Below are 16966 nucleotides of genomic sequence, written 5' to 3'. Positions count from 1 at the left end.
TCGCACACACTCTCCAAAAAATCGCTGAGGTCAAGTCACTCCGTGCTGATCTACATAAATCCGAGCGACAGTGTTGTGGCAACATCGCTAACAAGAGCATTGCAATCTCGTGTTGTCGGAAACTGAGCTGCAGCTCCTCACCAAGCAATGCTCGACGCGACCCTGACCCTGGACACGCTAAACTGGTTGCTGCGGATTCTCCGCTCCGGCTGGACTCTCGTCGTCTGTCTCACGCTCATCACTGTGATTGATCTCACAAGGACGCGCCTCCATGCCGGACACCCAATCACACTGCACCGCGAAGACGATGCCAAAGAACTGCGACTCGTCCATCTGGTGAGTTGCATTCCGGACTATTTTTGCCACCGATTATCACTCCAAAATGTCCAATGATCTTGAACTCTCCTCGCACTCGCGCGCGCTCTAATCCCAAACGCACGCTGCTCAGTCATTCAGAAACTCAGAGAGGAAGCAAGCAAGTGGCTTAGTTTTTAGTCTCAACACGTGTGGCTGAGTAATACATAAATCATAAAACGCCGCTCTAGCGTGAAAGTCGAATGGATTTTCGTACATAAACTCTGGAGAATCTTATCACTTAACTCCATATTTCCTTCTCACTGTCTTGTTTTGATTAATACGAAAAAATGTTCTCATCAAGTTTTGGTGAATATGTATATAATAAGTAGAAAATATGTCCATTTTCATTCAATTAAAAACATTAAAAATGAAATAATCAGGAATACGATGACAAAAATATACAAGAAACCGACATAACTTTAATTCTATTGCTTCCTATTTAACTTCTTAGCACAAAAAAAATGAATGAAAGGACAAACTGAACTTCATTAAATTTCCCCCAATGTAACTTTGGCAGGTAATTAATTTAGAGTTTCATGCGATAAATCCAATTAAAACTTCCCCTAAATTATGTTTCCGCATGCACAAATTGCCTGACTCAATTATAAACACATTTTTAAGCTCTTCCGGCACGGACATCGAACGCCTGCCGACACGTATCCCAATGATCCCTACCTCAACGCTTCCTTCGATCCCTACGGATGGGGCCACCTGACAAATGTGAGACAGATTTTGTTGTGTTTCCACAGTATAAAAAGTGTACATTTTGCCAGATTTTCAGTTCGGAAAAACGTACATGTTCGAGACTGGAGAGTTTTTGAGGCAAAGATATGGCAAATTTCTTGGGAAAACTTACAATCCCGATATTATTCACGCCCAATCGACAGGAGTGATCAGAACTAAGATGTCAATGGCGCTGGTTTTGGCCGGTCTCTGGCCACCGAAGGACACTGCAATGGAGTGGAACAGGAAGCTAAATTGGCAGCCAATCCCCATAGAATATGAACCATTGGATGAGGATTCCGTGCGTATTCCGTAAGATTACAAGCAAAAACACCAATAATTGTAACTTTCTTCCAGCTTCTCTTGGTCAGAACTCCCTGTCCAAGATACCATGAAGCCTTAGCAGAGACTCTCACTGAATCTCCAATAAGTGTAGAGATAGAAAAGTACAGGAATATGATGAAGGAACTGACAGAGATCACAGGATTGGACATCAAGACGCCAGACGATGTCCAGTCGCTCTTCAGCACGCTCAAAGCTGAGGATGAATTCGGCCTGAAGCTCCCCGAGTGGACCAAGAGATTCTATCCTGATCGTCTTCTGCCGCTCACGGAGCTCAGCTACATCTGGAACGTCCACACGCAGGAGATGAAGCGCCTCAAGGCGGGTCCTTTCCTGCAGAAGCTCACGAAGGAGTGGAAGGCGGCCGAGAGCGGCACTCTGGAGCCCAAGAATCGCAAAATGTACTTATACACCGGCCACGATTCCTCCGTCGTCAACGTCCTCAACGCCCTCGGCGTCTGGGATGTCCAGCTGCCGGATTACGCCATCATGGGCATGTTTGAATTGCTACAAGAGCGATCAACTGGTCACTTCGGCGTGCAGATTTACTTAAGAAACTCCACAGGCGAACCAATTCCACTAAATCTTCCCGGCTGTGATTTCTTCTGCCCATTGGCTAAAGTCCTTCACCTCATCTCGCCTCTCCTGCCAGTCAATCGTGATGAGGAGTGTAAGCCAAGGAATCCCTACTTCGTCACACCTCGACCAACAGGACCGTGACTTAAAGATTACTCACCAAGTTTACTTTTGTATAATACATAATTTCTATTTCCAGTCAGGATTTTCATCAAATTTCTTCGCCTTCTTCGACGAAGTCTCATCCACCTCTCCTCTTGCCATTTCAGAGCTCTTCCTCTTGTTGCCAGCACTCATTTCTTGCACCTGTTTAAGTGATAAACAGCTCAGTACAAAGGACTTCCACAATTTCATTATCGCTACTCACTTGTGAGGCTTCATAGTCAGCGTGCGTCATCACAGTCACGTTCGGGGTGCGTCCGATCTTCTTCATCAAGCACGTGGCGTACTCTCGCTTCAGCAGAGCCACAAAAGCGCTCTCCTTGTTCAGCCACTTAATCTGAACATCGCCGAAGTTCCTGAAGTGTCTCACAATATCGGTGTTCTTCCATGTGGACGGGAAGGTGATGTGAAACACATGACTCCTGGATGGCTTCTCGTCGGGTCCTGTCAGGTTCATGTGCGTGATATTCTCCAAACCCATCAGGAAGATCTTGTTTTTGAAGCTCTTCAGCTTCTTGCAGTTGGCATTCAAGTCTTTTGGGTGGATTTTGAGATAAATCGCAAGACTTATGAAGCAGATTCCCGTGATGAAGGAATCATATCCCGCCTCGTGCTCCTTAACACTCTCAATTGAATACTTTTGCTCGCCCAGAGACTCCACTTCAGGCATCGTGAAAGGCGCTTTTCTGCAGTCTTCCAAAATATGAGGCAAAACGGTGGATTTAATCTCTTTCTTCAGACTCTCGGCAGTGCAGAGAAATTTTGTGTCTAAAATACTACAAAATTATTTTAGGAATCTGACTTTCAGCACTGAAATTATAGTTCTTACTTGGGAAAGAATTCATGCACGAGTTTCTTGTATTCATCGACATTCTCCGGAAGTGGTCCGATGAACTGCTTCATCAGGTACACGAGATCCATGAACATGTTGTGGCACACTATCAGTGTTCTCTGCAAGGTAAAGCCAATGATTAGAAGACTCTTAATATCCTTTGTCTCCTGACACTCACAGATTCTGATAGAGCCTTGAGAATGTGCGTCACTCCGATTTGTAACTCGAGGTTTTTCTTCTCCTGCTCGAATTTCTCTTCGAGAAGCTTCATCTCTTCCTCAGGCGACTTCTTTCTGCTGACCACCAAACCTTTCCTGTTATTCTCCAGCTCTCTCGGACAGGCTGAGATGGCCTCGAAGTAATCCCTCTCAATCATCTCGTAGATCAATCTTCTCTGGAAGCCGTTGTAAGTGTCGAGAAGAAGTTCCTCTTCTTCAGACTTCAGAAACTCGTCGATTTTCTCAGACACCTCCTCGAGAGTCTCTTTCTCCTCTTCCGGCACAATGACATGCGATGTGTTATCACGCTCGGCACTCATCAGCTGTTCTCTCTTCTCTTGCTGTCGCTTCTCCAAATAACTCCTCATCTTTTCCGCCTCTTGAACTGTGCAATAAGACAGTCCTTGCAGGAAGAGTTTGTTAAAATCCAGTCCATTCTTCACCAAGAACTCAATGCAGGACGATTCGCACCGGAAAGTGCTGCCTTTTCCACGTGGATACAGGAAAATGTTGAAGCTCTTGCACTGAAACTTGCTGTCATTCTCGGGATTGAGCCAGAAGGCAGTGATTCCCAGCTGAATCACTATATATCCATCCACAGACTTCTGCATTCTGTTGAAATGGGCACCGATGCTGGAGTACGGATTGCTGAAGGTGTTTTCCCGGAAGAGACCCGTGAATTCCTGATCGATGGCCACAAAACTCGCCCTGTCGATGGCCTCCACGATTTCCGGGAGTTTTTCACTGAAATCTGCCCAAAACACCATGTAAATCCACATTGTGGGGTCAAATGAACTTCTTCACTTACTTGTCTCGAGGATTTCCATGGTCAAATGTGGTTAAAATTGGGAAAAAATGCGGAAAACATGCAACAAGAAATGCCGGGTGACACACGCGAGAAGAGATTTTCCTCCCCTACGCTGTTCGGAGCGCTCGTGCTGCGGTCGGCCAGTGAAGCTGACCCGCCGGAGTGGGGGAACATGTCAAGTTGACATCGGTGGCGAGAAAATTTTCACACGAATCTCACGGGAGCGTGCAGAAATGCAATAATTTCACGCAATTTTCACCCGCAGAAACCGTGAAAAACCAGACAATCAGAGTCACGACAGACTCCTTCTACTGCAAGTGAGTACATTGTGGCGGAAAAGTGGCAGACGAGTGGCCAAAAACAGGGCACAGAGGAGACACACACTCTCTCTCAGCTCCGATTTGACTCTTCTCTCTCCCTCTCACCTGGAGGTTTTCCTTCTAAAAATTTATTTGCATTTTTTTCTCCACCGCGGAATGTATTGTGTGTATCTAATAATATCCCCATCAATATATCTCCCATCTGTCTATTTTCAGCCTCTTACAGGGCAAACAAATGATAATTGCGTGCCAAAGTAGTGCTCAAGTGACCACTTAACTGCTCCATTGGGCCCCCGTTCAATTGATGGTGATCTAACTGTTGCGAGATTTCATCTGATATCGGAGACCCAATCAAGACTCAATCATGAACGACTGCAACGTCGGCTCGGCGAGTTTTCTCCATCTGGGCGACGTCGTGTCGCTGTACGCCGAGGGCAGCGTGTGCGGATTCCTCAGCACCCTCGGGTGAGTCTCACACTCTCTTCTTCTCCCCCTTGTTCTTCGCAAAACGGCCGGAAAATTGCCACAACATTCCTCGCGTGTGTGTTACGTTTCTTTCGCGTGAGGCAGTCTGTTTGTTTTCCTAATGACACACGCAACAGATTGATTGAGGGACGAGATTTGGGGGGATTTTCCGAGAATGGAGAGAAAGAGAGGCGCCTTTCACTTAACTGGGTGGATTGGAGGCCTTAAGCCGTTCGCTGTGTGCTTTTTAAACTGCAAAAAGACACTTTATGAGAGAATTTTGCTCTCTTTTATTTGTTGGGAATTTTTCGTAGAAAACGCTAATTAGGCAGAGAAGTATAATAGCTGTTTTACTATTAGCTTATCGGGGTCCATCAGTGCGCCTCTTATGGACAATACCTCTTCTCTTTGAGCGATTATAGTCTTGCCCTCGCCTTATACAGAGCACCATCACGAGTTCATGTAATTTGCAAAGCAAACGTCGCAATGGCGAATCTCTGTTTGCTCATTGATCGCTGGCTCAACAAAGAGCAGCCAGAGCGATAATAAACACTGAGAGATCACAAAAGGCGCCTGAGAAGAAAAGTGGGGAAAATGTCCAGTCGCCAAAGCAAATCCTTCGCACGTCGTGGAATTGTGTGATATTTGGCTTTGGGATGGATTGGAAGCCGGGCAGGGCGGGGGGAGGCACTTTATCCATCATCACAACTCGCAATCAACATAAATAAACGATTTTTATTTTAGTCTCGTCGACGATCGCACGGTTGTGTGTCCGGAAGCGGGTGATTTGAACTATCCGCCGAAGAAGTTTCGTGATTGTCTGCTGAAAATATGCCCGATGAATCGATATTCTGCCCAGAAGCAATTCTGGAGCACAGCGAAGCAGAGCAGCTCCAACACGGACACGAATCTGCTCAAGCGACTGCATCATGCGGCGGAGATTGAGAAGAAGCAGAATGAGACGGAGAACAAGAAGCTGCTGGGAACGGTGGTGCAATATGGCAGTGTGATTCAGTTGCTGCATCTCAAGTCCAACAAGTACCTCACGGTGAACAAGCGGCTGCCGTCGCTGCTGGAGAAGAACGCCATGCGGGTGTATCTGGATGCGAATGGGAATGAGGGCTCGTGGTTCTACATCATGCCCTTCTACAAGCTGCGCTCCAGTGGGGACAACGTTGTTGTTGGTGACAAGGTGATACTGAATCCGGTGAATGCGGATCAGCAGAATCTCCATGTGGCGGCCAATTATGAGCTTCCGGACAATCCGGGATGCAAGGAGGTGAATGTGCTGAATTCCTCCACATCGTGGAAGATCACATTGTTCATGGAGCACAAGGAGAATCAGGAGGACATCCTCAAGGGGGGCGATGTGGTGAGGCTCTTTCACGCCGAACAGGAGAAGTTCCTCACGATGGATGAGTACAGGAAGCAGCAACATGTGTTTCTGCGCACGACGGGACGCACGAGCGCCACGGCGGCCACGAGTAGCAAGGCTCTGTGGGAAGTGGAGGTGGTGCAGCATGACTCCTGCCGCGGTGGCGCGGGCCATTGGAATTCGCTGTATCGATTTAAGCACCTGGCCACGGGCTGCTATCTGGGCGCCGAGGCGGATCCTGACTATCAAGCGGACGCGGACGGTGACAGCACGAAGATCTGCTACTATCGTCTCGTGTCTGTGCCATTCTCCTCAGACATTGCGTCAGTGTTCGAGTTGGACGCCACAACCATGACCAGGGCGGACAGTCTCGTGCCGCAGTCCAGCTACGTGAGGATGCACCATTTGTGCACCAACACGTGGGTTCACGCCACATCTGTGCCCATTGACATTGATGACGACAAGCCGGTGATGTCCAAAGTGGGCTGTTCGCCCATCAAGGAGGACAAGGAGGCATTTGCGCTCATTCCCGTGTCACCGGTGGAAGTGCGTGATCTGGACTTTGCCAATGATGCGTGCAAAGTGTTGGCATTGATGAATACACGACTGGAAACTGGCAACATTTCGCACAATGAGCGTCGCTCTCTGATATCACTGCTGCAGGACATTGTCTACTTCATAGCGGGATTGGAGAATGAGCAGAACAAGTCTGAAGCCCTCGAGCTGAGGATTAACAATCCGAATCGTGACAGGCAGAAGTTGCTGCGTGAGCAGTACATTCTGAAGCAACTCTTTGAGTTGCTCCATCGTCCCTTTCAGGACATCCCGGGCGCTGAGGGGCCTTTTCTGCGTCTGGACGAGTTGAGTGACCCAAAGAACTCACCTTACAAGTACATCTTTCGTCTGTGCTATCGCATTCTGCGACTGAGTCAGCAGGATTATCGCAAGAATCAAGAGTACATTGCTAAACACTTTGGCCTCATGCAGAAGCAAATTGGCTACGACATCCTGGCTGAGGACACGATCACAGCGTTGCTGCATAACAATCGAAAGCTGCTGGAGAAACACATCACGGCGGCGGAGATTGAGACATTTGTGGGTCTTGTGCGGAAGAACATGAGAAATTGGGAGTCTCGCTTCCTTGACTACCTCTCAGATCTCTGTGTGTCCAACAAGAAGGCCATTGCTGTGACGCAGGAGCTCATCTGCAAGAGTGTGTTGAGTACGAAGAACTCAGACATTCTCATTGACACGCAAATACGTGAGAAATCGATCAAAATTGTGGAGGAAAGCACCGAAAGTGGTGGAGTGACGACTGTGGATGATTCCGGTGAGAGTCTCCAGATTTCTGTGCCACAGATGAGGGAGTGCGTCAGGGGATCCGAAGTGTACTTGCAGTGGCACAATGGATCAAAGAGCATGGCCGATTTGGCTGTGGCACTGAAGCAGCCACGAAGAGATGATGCTGCCATCCTGGATTACTATCGCCATCAGCTGAATCTCTTCTCTAACATGTGCCTCAACAGACAATACTTGGCACTCAACAATCTCTCACCTCACCTGGACATTGACCTCATTCTCAAGTGCATGTCGGACGAAATGGTGCCGTACGAACTGAGAGCCTCCTTCTGTCGACTCATGCTGCATCTGCACGTGGACAGAGATCCTCAGGAGCCCGTGACGCCAGTCAAGTACGCGAGATTGTGGTCAGAGATTCCGTCTAAAATGTCAATTTACGAGTAAGTCTTTTTACACTTTCATCAATCATTGAGTTTTCCTAATCCTTTGACTTTGACTTTCGCAGTTACGATTGCAAGAAGCATCCAGACTGCAATAAAGAGGCCGTTAGGGCGAGATTCAACACCACAATAGCCTTCGTTGAGAACTACTTGTGCAATGTGGCAGCCAAAATGTGGCTCTTTGCTGACCAGGATCAGAACAAATTGACCTTTGAGGTGGTGAAATTGGCGCGAGATCTCATCTACTTTGGCTTCTACAGCTTCAGTGATTTGTTGAGACTGACAAAGACACTTCTGAGCATCTTGGATTGCGTGTCGGAGTCTGATGTTGTCGATGGAGGTCTGCCCACGGGTGAAATTGATTGTAAGTATCAATTTTGAGGATGAATTCCATAGTATTTTAGGTATTTTAGTGTGTTATACTTAAGGTTGTGTCTCTCTTTTGCCTCTCAAGCATCCGAAGAGGAGACAGAGAATGGTATTGAATCTCTATCTCAGCAAAAAGGGGAGGAAATATGTTGTGACTGACATGAATTGTGTTCTATTTTGCAGCCGAGGGTGGCGTCCTTCGCTCCATCGGCGACATGGGAGCTGTGATGACATCCCTGACGCTCGGCCCAATCGGCACAGCCATGGTTTCACCGGCAATTTCAGTGCAACAGCGAAAATCTGTGACTCAACTCATGAAGGAATATCCACTGGTGATGGACACGAAGCTGAAGATAATCGAAATTCTCCAGTTCATTCTGGATGTGAGGCTAGACTATCGCATCAGTTGCCTTCTGTCCATATTTAAGCGTGAATTCGATGAGACAGACTATGTGACGCAAGATGCGGTGACAATGCGCCAGAAGAATATTGATTTGGAGTCCATTGGGAGTCAGGCTGAAGGGATCTTCGGGTGCAATGAGGAGTCAGTCAGTCTGGATCTTGACGGACAAGGTGGAAGGACATTTCTGCGTGTTTTGCTGCATCTAATTATGCACGACTATCCGCCACTCGTCTCGGGAGCTCTTCATCTCCTCTTCAGGCACTTCAGTCAGCGTCAGGAAGTGCTTCAGGCATTTAGACAAGTGCAACTTCTTGTGTCAGACTCTGATGTGGAATCGTACAAGCAGATCAAGTCAGATCTCGATGTGCTGCGTCAGAGTGTGGAGAAATCCGAGTTGTGGGTGTACAAATCGAAGACAATGGATGATCATCTGGTGGTGTCTGGTGGGAAGAAGGCCAAACCATCGGAGGATGACACGGCAGAGAAGAGCATGAGCATGCCTGACGACACAGACGTGCAGAATCAGTCTCAGGAGACGTTCGACGATGGACCTCCGCTGACGCCTGAACAGGCGTGTGAGTACAAGAAGATCCAGCAGATTCTGGACAGGATGAACAAGTTGTGCACCACAGTGGGTCCGGGTGACTTCATCAAGCCCAGGAAGCATGAGCAGAGACTGCTGAGAAATGTGGGAGTGCACAATATTGTGCTGGATCTGTTGCAAGTGCCATACGATGAGAAGGATGACAGTCGGATGATGGAGTTGATGCGATTGGCGCACAAATTCCTGCAGAACTTCTGTCTGGGCAATCAGCAGAATCAAGTGTTGCTCAATAAGCACCTGGACTTGTTTCTCAATCCTGGAATTCTGGAAGCTGAGACAGTTTGTGGAATATTCAAGGATAATCTGGGGCTGTGCAATGAGGTGAATGAGAAGGTGGTTCAGCATTTTGTGCACTGCATCGAAATCCATGGACGTCATGTGGAGTACTTGAAGTTCCTGCAGACCATCGTGAAGGCGGAGAATCAGTTCATCAGGAAGTGTCAGGATATGGTGATGCAGGAGCTGATAAATGCCGGTGAGGATGTGCTGGTCTTCTACAATGACAAGGCGTCCTTCAATCAATTTGTGGAGATGATGAGACGCTACCGAAGGGGTGAGTTGGCAGACACGACGCCACTTGAGTATCACGTGGAGCTGGTGAAACTGCTGGCGTGCTGCACAATGGGCAAGAATGTCTACACGGAGATCAAGTGCAACAGTCTTCTGGCACTGGATGACATTGTGGCAATGATCGCACATCCGGATTGTGTGCCAGAGGTGAAGGAGGCGTATGTGGACTTTCTCAATCACTGCTATATTGATACGGAGGTGGAGATGAAGGAGATCTACTCGTCGAATCACATGTGGAGTTTGTTTGAGAAGTCCTTCCTTACTGACATTGGTCGAGTGATCAGTGAGGGTCCGACGCCCAGTCGAACGCTCGAGAATTACGTGATCAATGGCATTATGAACATCCTCACGACGTTCTTCAACAGTCCATTCTCTGATCAGAGCACAACTGTGCAGACACGCCAGAATATCTTCATTCAACTCCTCCAGAATGCCGTGAAGATGAGCGAATGCAAGTGGCTGACGCCAGCTCAGAAGTTCAGTGTGGAGAATTGCATTCGCACGTTGGCTGAGATTGCCAAGAGTCGTGGCATTGCCATCTCGATGCATCTGGAGAGTCAACTCGTCACGATGTTCCACAAGACGTCGCTGCTCACGCGGCAGACCAGCAAGTGGTTGTTGGCGTCGAAGCAGACGAAGATTGAGCGAAGCAGTTCGCAGTTGATGCGTCTGGATAGGAGTATCATTGAGGGATTGCAGGATATCGTGTCACTGCTGGAGGATCAACTGAAACCACTGGTTGAGGCTGAACTCTCCCTCCTCGTGGACATTCTCTATCGCTCAGAACTGCTCTTTCCCATCGGCACAGAGTCCAGGAAGCGCTGCGAGAGTGGAGGTTTCATACGAAGGTGAGTTGCTTCGGACAGTGGAAAAGTGTCCTTTTATCATATATGATCAAATAAGTTTAAAAAAAATTATCTCAATTATTTTCTCCTTGCTCTTGGTAAGATCTAGATTTACCTCTCCTGGTAAGATGATGACTTTCTGAGTGATTTTGAGTTGAATTTTCTCTTTCCTGACCCTTTCCTGGATTTATTCTTTTTGCTGTTTGGCTATATATACTGTTCAACGAGTGCTTGAGATGAGATTCTCAGCTTGTTTTCAATCCTTTGCATGTTAATTGTTTGATTTTTGGAGATTTTGTGAATTAAAATTGTGATTTTACTCTCCTGTCCAGGTTGATCAAGCACACGGAGAAGCTTCTGGAGGAGAAGGAAGAGAAATTGTGTGTGAAAGTGTTGCGAACTCTCAGGGAAATGATGGCAATTGATGTGGATTATGGGGAGAAGGGAGACACTCTCAGGAGTTCTCTGTTGACGCGATACTTTGGGAAGAACTTCTCCGTGAAGGCGCCTGAGGATGTGGAGCAGAAGAAAGCGCCTCCCGTGGCGACTGTGACTCACGGACCGGGTGCCAAATACTTGATGCGAGCCAATTGCACACTGCATGAGGTGCAGAGTCACCTGGACAAGGAGGGTGCGTCGGATTTAGTGGTGGAACTCGTGATAAAGTCCGTTCACTCGCCGTCAATCTTCGTGGAGGCCGTGGAATTGGGCATAGCACTGCTCGAGGGTGGAAATCCCATCATTCAGAAGGGGATGTACAGCAAATTCCTCAGCGGTGATCTCAATCAGGCGTTCTTCAAGGTGTTCTATGACAAGATGAGGGATGCTCAGCAGGAGATCAAGAGCACAGTCACGGTGAATACGGTGGATATTGCGGCGAAAGTGCATGAGACGAAGCAGGATTTCAAGGATTTGGAGAAAATCTCGCGGAAACAGGGCACAAAGACGAATGGAATTATAATCACGGAGGAATTGAGGGAGGAGCTCAATAGTGCCGGTCTGGCGACGGCGCGCGCTTATGCCAGTGCCAGGAGTTTGTCGCCGGGTGAGGATAGTTCAATGGTGAATATTGGCAGTGCCCTGGAGGATATGTTGGCGGAGAAGATGGAGAAGCACAAGGACAAGGATGAACGCAATAAGTTGTCGTCGAAAGTGCTGGTGATGCAGCCAATTTTGCGCTTTCTGCAACTCCTGTGTGAGAATCACAATCCGGATTTGCAGAATTTGCTGAGGAATCAAAACAACAAGACCAACTATAATCTCGTGTCGGAGACTCTGATGTTCCTGGACTGTATTTGTGGCTCCACAACGGGTGGCTTGGGATTGTTGGGATTGTATATCAATGAGAATAATGTGGCGCTGATCAATCAAACACTGGAGACGCTCACGGAATACTGCCAAGGACCTTGTCATGAGAATCAAAACTGCATTGCGACGCACGAATCAAATGGATTGGACATCATCACGGCACTCATACTCAATGATATCAATCCGCTGGGGAAGAATCGAATGGATCTGGTGTTGGAGTTGAAGAACAATGCGTCGAAGCTGTTGCTGGCCATCATGGAGAGTCGTGGTGACAGTGAGAATGCCGAGAGAATCCTGTACAATATGAATCCCAAGCAATTGATCGATGTGGCGTGCAGAGCGTTCCATCAGGAGGAATTGCTGGACGATAATGATCATGAGGATTTCAATCAGGATGACGATGCTGGTGTGTCACCCAAGGAAGTGGGTCACAATATCTATATACTGTGTCATCAGTTGGCGCAGCACAATAAGGAATTGGCAGCTCTGCTGAAGCCCAGCGATCCTGTGGGCACAAATGACTCCAAGACCAATCAGGCTCTGCTGTATTACGCCACGCACACGGCACAAATTGAGATTGTGCGTCACGATCGTACGCTGGAGCAGATTGTCTTTCCCATCCCTGAGATCTGTGAGTATCTCACGCACGACACCAAGACGAAGATCCTGCACACGGCGGAGCGTGATGATCAAGGCTCAAAAGTGGCGGACTTCTTCGATCGCACGGAGCACATGTTCAACGAGATGAAGTGGCAGAAGAAGCTGCGTGGACAGCCGGCACTCTTCTGGGTCAGCAACTACATGTCTCTGTGGAGCAATATTCTGTTCAACTGTGTGGTGTTGATCAATGTCATTGTGGCCTTCTTCCATCCGTTCGACAACAAAGTGCCAGAACTCATGGGACACTTGTCACTCCTCATCTGGACCATCATGCTGGGCTCCTTGGCCATTGTCATCACAGTGCCGCGCGAGACGGGCATTAGAACTCTGGTGGCATCAATTATTCTGCGATTCATCTTCTCTGTCGGACCACAATCGACACTGTGGCTCCTCGGCTCGGTGACGGTGCTGATGAAGGGTGTTCACATTGTCAGCATCATGGGGAATCATGGAACGCTGGAGAAGCACATCCTGAAGATCATCACAGATGCTGAATTGATCTATCACTTTGGCTATCTAATGCTGTGCGTGTGTGGAATCCTCCTGCATCCGTTCTTCTACTCAATTCTCCTCTTCGATGTGGTTTATCGCGAAGAGACGCTGCTCAATGTCATTCGCTCTGTGACGCGGAATGGTCGCTCAATCATCCTCACAGCTGTCCTGGCACTCATTCTCGTCTACATGTTCTCCATCATTGGCTACATCTTCTTCCAGGATGACTTCCTCGTGCCGGTGGACGATGAGATAGCGGCAGAGGCCAATGAGCCGCTCAAGAGTCACATGCTGCCCACGGCAGAGGATCTGCAGCAATGTGAGTGTGAGGCAGGAAGCAAGATCATCGTGTCTGATGGCGATGGTGAGCGCAAGGAGAGAGCCTGTGACTCTCTCATTATGTGCATCGTGACAACACTGAATCAGGGATTGCGGAATGGCGGCGGAATTGGAGATATTCTCAGAGCACCGAGTAGTCAAGTGAGTTTTTCTCTGTTGTTCAATCAATCGGGAGAACTTCCAGCTAATCTCAATCTATCTATCCTTCATTCCAGGAGGCTCTATTCGTCGCTCGTGTCATCTATGATCTTCTGTTCTTCTTCATTGTCATCATTATTGTGTTGAATTTGATCTTTGGTGTCATCATTGACACATTTGCGGACTTGAGGAGTGAGAAGCAACAGAAGGAGTTGATCCTGAAGAACACCTGCTTCATCTGTGGCCTCAATCGGTCAGCTTTTGACAACAAGACGGTGAGCTTCGAGGAGCACATCAAGTGTGAGCACAACATGTGGCACTACCTCTACTTCATCGTGCTGGTGAAGGTGAAGGATCCCACGGAGTTCACGGGTCCGGAGAGTTATGTGCACGCAATGGTGAAGGCGAGCGTGCTGGATTGGTTCCCGAGGCTGCGCGCCATGTCATTGGCGGCGATCGATGGTGAGGGTGAGCAGATTGAGCTGAGGAGTCTCCAGGCGACTCTCGAGAACACGCAGCTGCTCATCAGCAGCCTCTCGTCGCAGCTGATGGAGCTGAAGGATCAGATGACGGAGCAGCGGAAGCAGAAGCAGCGGCTGGGTCTGCTCAATCCCACCACATCCGCAGCCTCCTATCTCAATCAGTCCGGCTTCGGTGGGGTGAACTAAAAGGTGTTTAATGTGTGTTGGTGTGTGTGTGATAATGTTCTAGAGAATCGAATCTCGCGCTGTCCCTCGTGTGGCAAAAATTTCTCCAACGAAAAGAAAGAGCACATCTTGTAGGCCATCTTTAGGCGATAATAATTGTGTTATCTTAATTCTAGTGATAATTGTTCTCATTGTTGTAACTTACACTGAAAATTTAGTCCGTCGCTGTTTTAGGTGAGAAAAAGATGAGGTCAATGCACTCAAGCTTTGCGCACGATTTACTTAATTTTAGCGAATGAAAAAAATATGACTCAAAGTCGATTAGGTTTTACACTTATATAGCTTGCCAATGTTCAAGTGGATTATTAAGAGAATTCTTTAAAGTTTACTTCGTTGTCATCCTTGTACTTCATCCAGAGAGTTTAATAAATGTTCCATCCCAAAGTTAACCTCACTTTTCTGTGACTTGGCGCGCTTTTTTCAACGTGAAAATGCGCTTCTTGGAATGTCCGGAAAAGTTAAGAACAACAGTTCATCTCGTCAATTTTATTTCTAACACCACTTCTACAGTAGTAATGAATGCACAAAATGCGTGTATCGCACGCTGAATGATAATATTAATGATAATAATAGATGAAAAAAGGAGGAATCTTACACGTAGGGATTTATGTAAAAAAGAAATCACTGCTCAGAAATCTGCGTCCATTGTGAAGACATTGTCCATGCGGTCCGCCATGACGCCCGCCTTCTGGTACTCGCCCACTTTCTTCTCGAAGAAGTTCGTCTTGCCCTCCAGCGAGATGAACTCCATGAAGCTGAAGGGATTCTTGGAGTTGTAGATCTTCGGCACGCCCAGCTCCAGCAGCAGCCGATCGGCCACGAACTCAATGTACTGCGACATGAGTTGACAATTCATGCCCAGCATGTCCACGGGCAGGGCGTCCGTGAGGAACTCCTGCTCAATGGTGACGGCCTCGCGGATGATCTCGATGACGCGCTCCTTGCTGGGCTTCTGCACCAGGTGCTTGAACATGAGGCAGGCGAAGTCGCAGTGGAGTCCCTCGTCGCGTGAGATGAGCTCATTGGAGAATGTGAGGCCCGGCATGATGCCGCGTGACTTCAGCCAGAAGATGGAGGCAAAGCTGCCGCTGAAGAAAATGCCCTCCACCGCCGCGAAGGCGATCACGCGCTCCCCGAAGTTTGCCTCCTGGCTGGCGATCCACTGGAGCGCCCAGTCGGCCTTCTTCTTCACGCACGGCAGCGTCTCGATGGCGTTGAACAGGAACTCCTTCTCCTGCGGATCGCGGATGTACGTGTCAATGAGGAGGCTGTACATCTCGCTGTGCACATTCTCCATGGCAATCTGGAAGCCGTAAAAGAATCGCGCCTCGGTGATTTGCACCTCCTGACTGAATCGCTCCACCAGATTCTCATTCACAATCCCATCGGAGGCCGCGAAGAAGGCCAACACGTGGGAGATGAACTTCCGCTCGCAGTCCTTGAGGGCGTTCCAGTGATCGGTGTCACGTGAGAGATCCACTTCCTCCACCGTCCAGAAGGACGCCTCCGCCTTCTTGTACATCTCCCAGATGTCATGATACTGAATGGGGAACACCACGAACCTCCGCGGATTCTCACGCAGCAGCGGCTCGAGCTCCGGGTCGAATTTGGGGCTCTTGGCCACCTTCAGTTCCGCCTTTATGACGTCGTCAGCCTTTGTAATGTTGGCGGAAGTCTCCGACAGCGCCTTTCGGGGACTCTGAAACAACACCACACCATTAGCCACCCGAGCAGCGCACTCCCCCAGCGCAGAGTCTCACAAAATCCAGGAAAATTGCCAGAAAATCCACGCAGCGTGCCAAAATCCCACCCATCCGGGAGTCAAACTTTTGAGGTTAACTGCGCGTCATTCGGCGAAAAACGGCGCCTCGATTTCGCAATTGTTGGCAACACGCAAGTGGAAAATTCCCCCACCATTGATCCCCGCAAACCCAAGAAAATCCTGCTCACCCTCAAATTTGCAGCCTCCATCCTTTCAGTAATGTTCTCCTTGTCCATTTCAGAGGGTTTCTGTGATTTTGGGGCGCTTCGCAGTACAGTTAATTAGTCACTGGGGAATTTTTGAAGAACTGCTCAAGTCCTGCTTCGTCCACTTCTGATGGCCAACTGAGTTGGCGGGTGGGATTTTGCACAGAAAAAAGGGGTGCCGGAAAGCGGGATTCCGACCATTTTTGCTGTTTTGCGCGGGAAGAAAATAACCTCCTTTTCATCAGCGGACAGCTGAGCAGCCCATCAACATCTGCGTCGGCATTTAAGCTTCCCAAGACACTTCGCACAGACAATCCCAGGACAAGAAGGCCAGTCGATGAGAAAAAGGGCAAATTTCTACATTTTACGTATATGTAATTAATATACTTCCACCAAATACATATCGTGATTAATGTAATCAGTATTTATACACTTTGTTTTTTTCAATTTATAATTTAAAATTCATAATTTACAGGGTGTTTTCGTGGAATTTGCTTTTGATACAAATTCCACTTGCTTTTTTCCCTTGTTTCGCTCAATTTTTTCTTTTAGTTCATCTGCTATTCAAAATATCCCTCTCTCGCTTTGTTTTCTTTTCCTTTCAATTGTCTCAATTACAATCGTTCAGAGAGGAAATATTTATTAT

The 16966-nt window shown here is 48.1% G+C and overlaps 4 protein-coding genes across 5 annotated transcripts; 2 read left to right on the top strand and 2 right to left on the bottom strand.

The window, feature by feature from the left end:
• Nucleotides 1-147: 147 nt before the first annotated feature.
• Nucleotides 148-2142, top strand: LOC132261073 (venom acid phosphatase Acph-1-like). Its single transcript, XM_059759599.1, has 4 exons — nt 148-336; nt 961-1077; nt 1139-1381; nt 1438-2142. The coding sequence occupies exons 1-4, from the start codon at nt 148-150 to the stop codon at nt 2140-2142; spliced, it is 1254 nt and encodes a 417-aa protein (XP_059615582.1).
• Nucleotide 2143: 1 nt separating this feature from the next.
• On the bottom strand, nt 2144-4143 carry LOC132259042 (poly(A)-specific ribonuclease PARN-like). The gene is made up of 5 exons (XM_059756583.1): nt 4019-4143; nt 3171-3961; nt 2990-3111; nt 2366-2936; nt 2144-2304 (listed from the first exon to the last, which is right to left on the bottom strand). Exons 1-5 carry the CDS (start codon nt 4035-4037, stop codon nt 2188-2190), a joined length of 1620 nt encoding a protein of 539 aa, XP_059612566.1. The 5' UTR covers nt 4038-4143; the 3' UTR covers nt 2144-2187.
• A 73-nt stretch (nt 4144-4216) lies between these two features.
• On the top strand, nt 4217-14731 carry LOC132259512 (inositol 1,4,5-trisphosphate receptor). The gene is made up of 7 exons (XM_059757177.1): nt 4217-4335; nt 4555-4803; nt 5548-7917; nt 7983-8281; nt 8470-10711; nt 11041-13648; nt 13723-14731. The coding sequence occupies exons 2-7, from the start codon at nt 4703-4705 to the stop codon at nt 14311-14313; spliced, it is 8211 nt and encodes a 2736-aa protein (XP_059613160.1). The 5' UTR covers nt 4217-4335; nt 4555-4702; the 3' UTR covers nt 14314-14731.
• Nucleotides 14732-14823: 92 nt separating this feature from the next.
• LOC132259465 (ribonucleoside-diphosphate reductase subunit M2) lies at nt 14824-16646 on the bottom strand. Of its 2 annotated transcripts, none has more exons than XM_059757108.1 (2): nt 16303-16646; nt 14824-16051 (listed from the first exon to the last, which is right to left on the bottom strand). In XM_059757108.1, exons 1-2 carry the CDS (start codon nt 16348-16350, stop codon nt 14981-14983), a joined length of 1119 nt encoding a protein of 372 aa, XP_059613091.1. In that variant the 5' UTR covers nt 16351-16646; the 3' UTR covers nt 14824-14980. The 2 variants fall into 2 exon arrangements, with proteins under 2 accessions (XP_059613091.1, XP_059613090.1); XM_059757107.1 differs by lacking the exon at nt 16303-16646 and adding an exon at nt 16113-16212.
• Between the last annotated feature and the right edge of the window lie 320 nt (nt 16647-16966).

Source organism: Phlebotomus argentipes, unplaced genomic scaffold (assembly GCF_947086385.1).
Source record: "Phlebotomus argentipes unplaced genomic scaffold, Phlebotomus argentipes genome assembly scaffold_18, whole genome shotgun sequence".
NCBI lineage: Eukaryota > Metazoa > Arthropoda > Insecta > Diptera > Psychodidae > Phlebotomus > Phlebotomus argentipes.
Note: the sequence above shows the minus strand (reverse complement) of the source record. Positions and strands in the feature narration are given on the sequence as shown.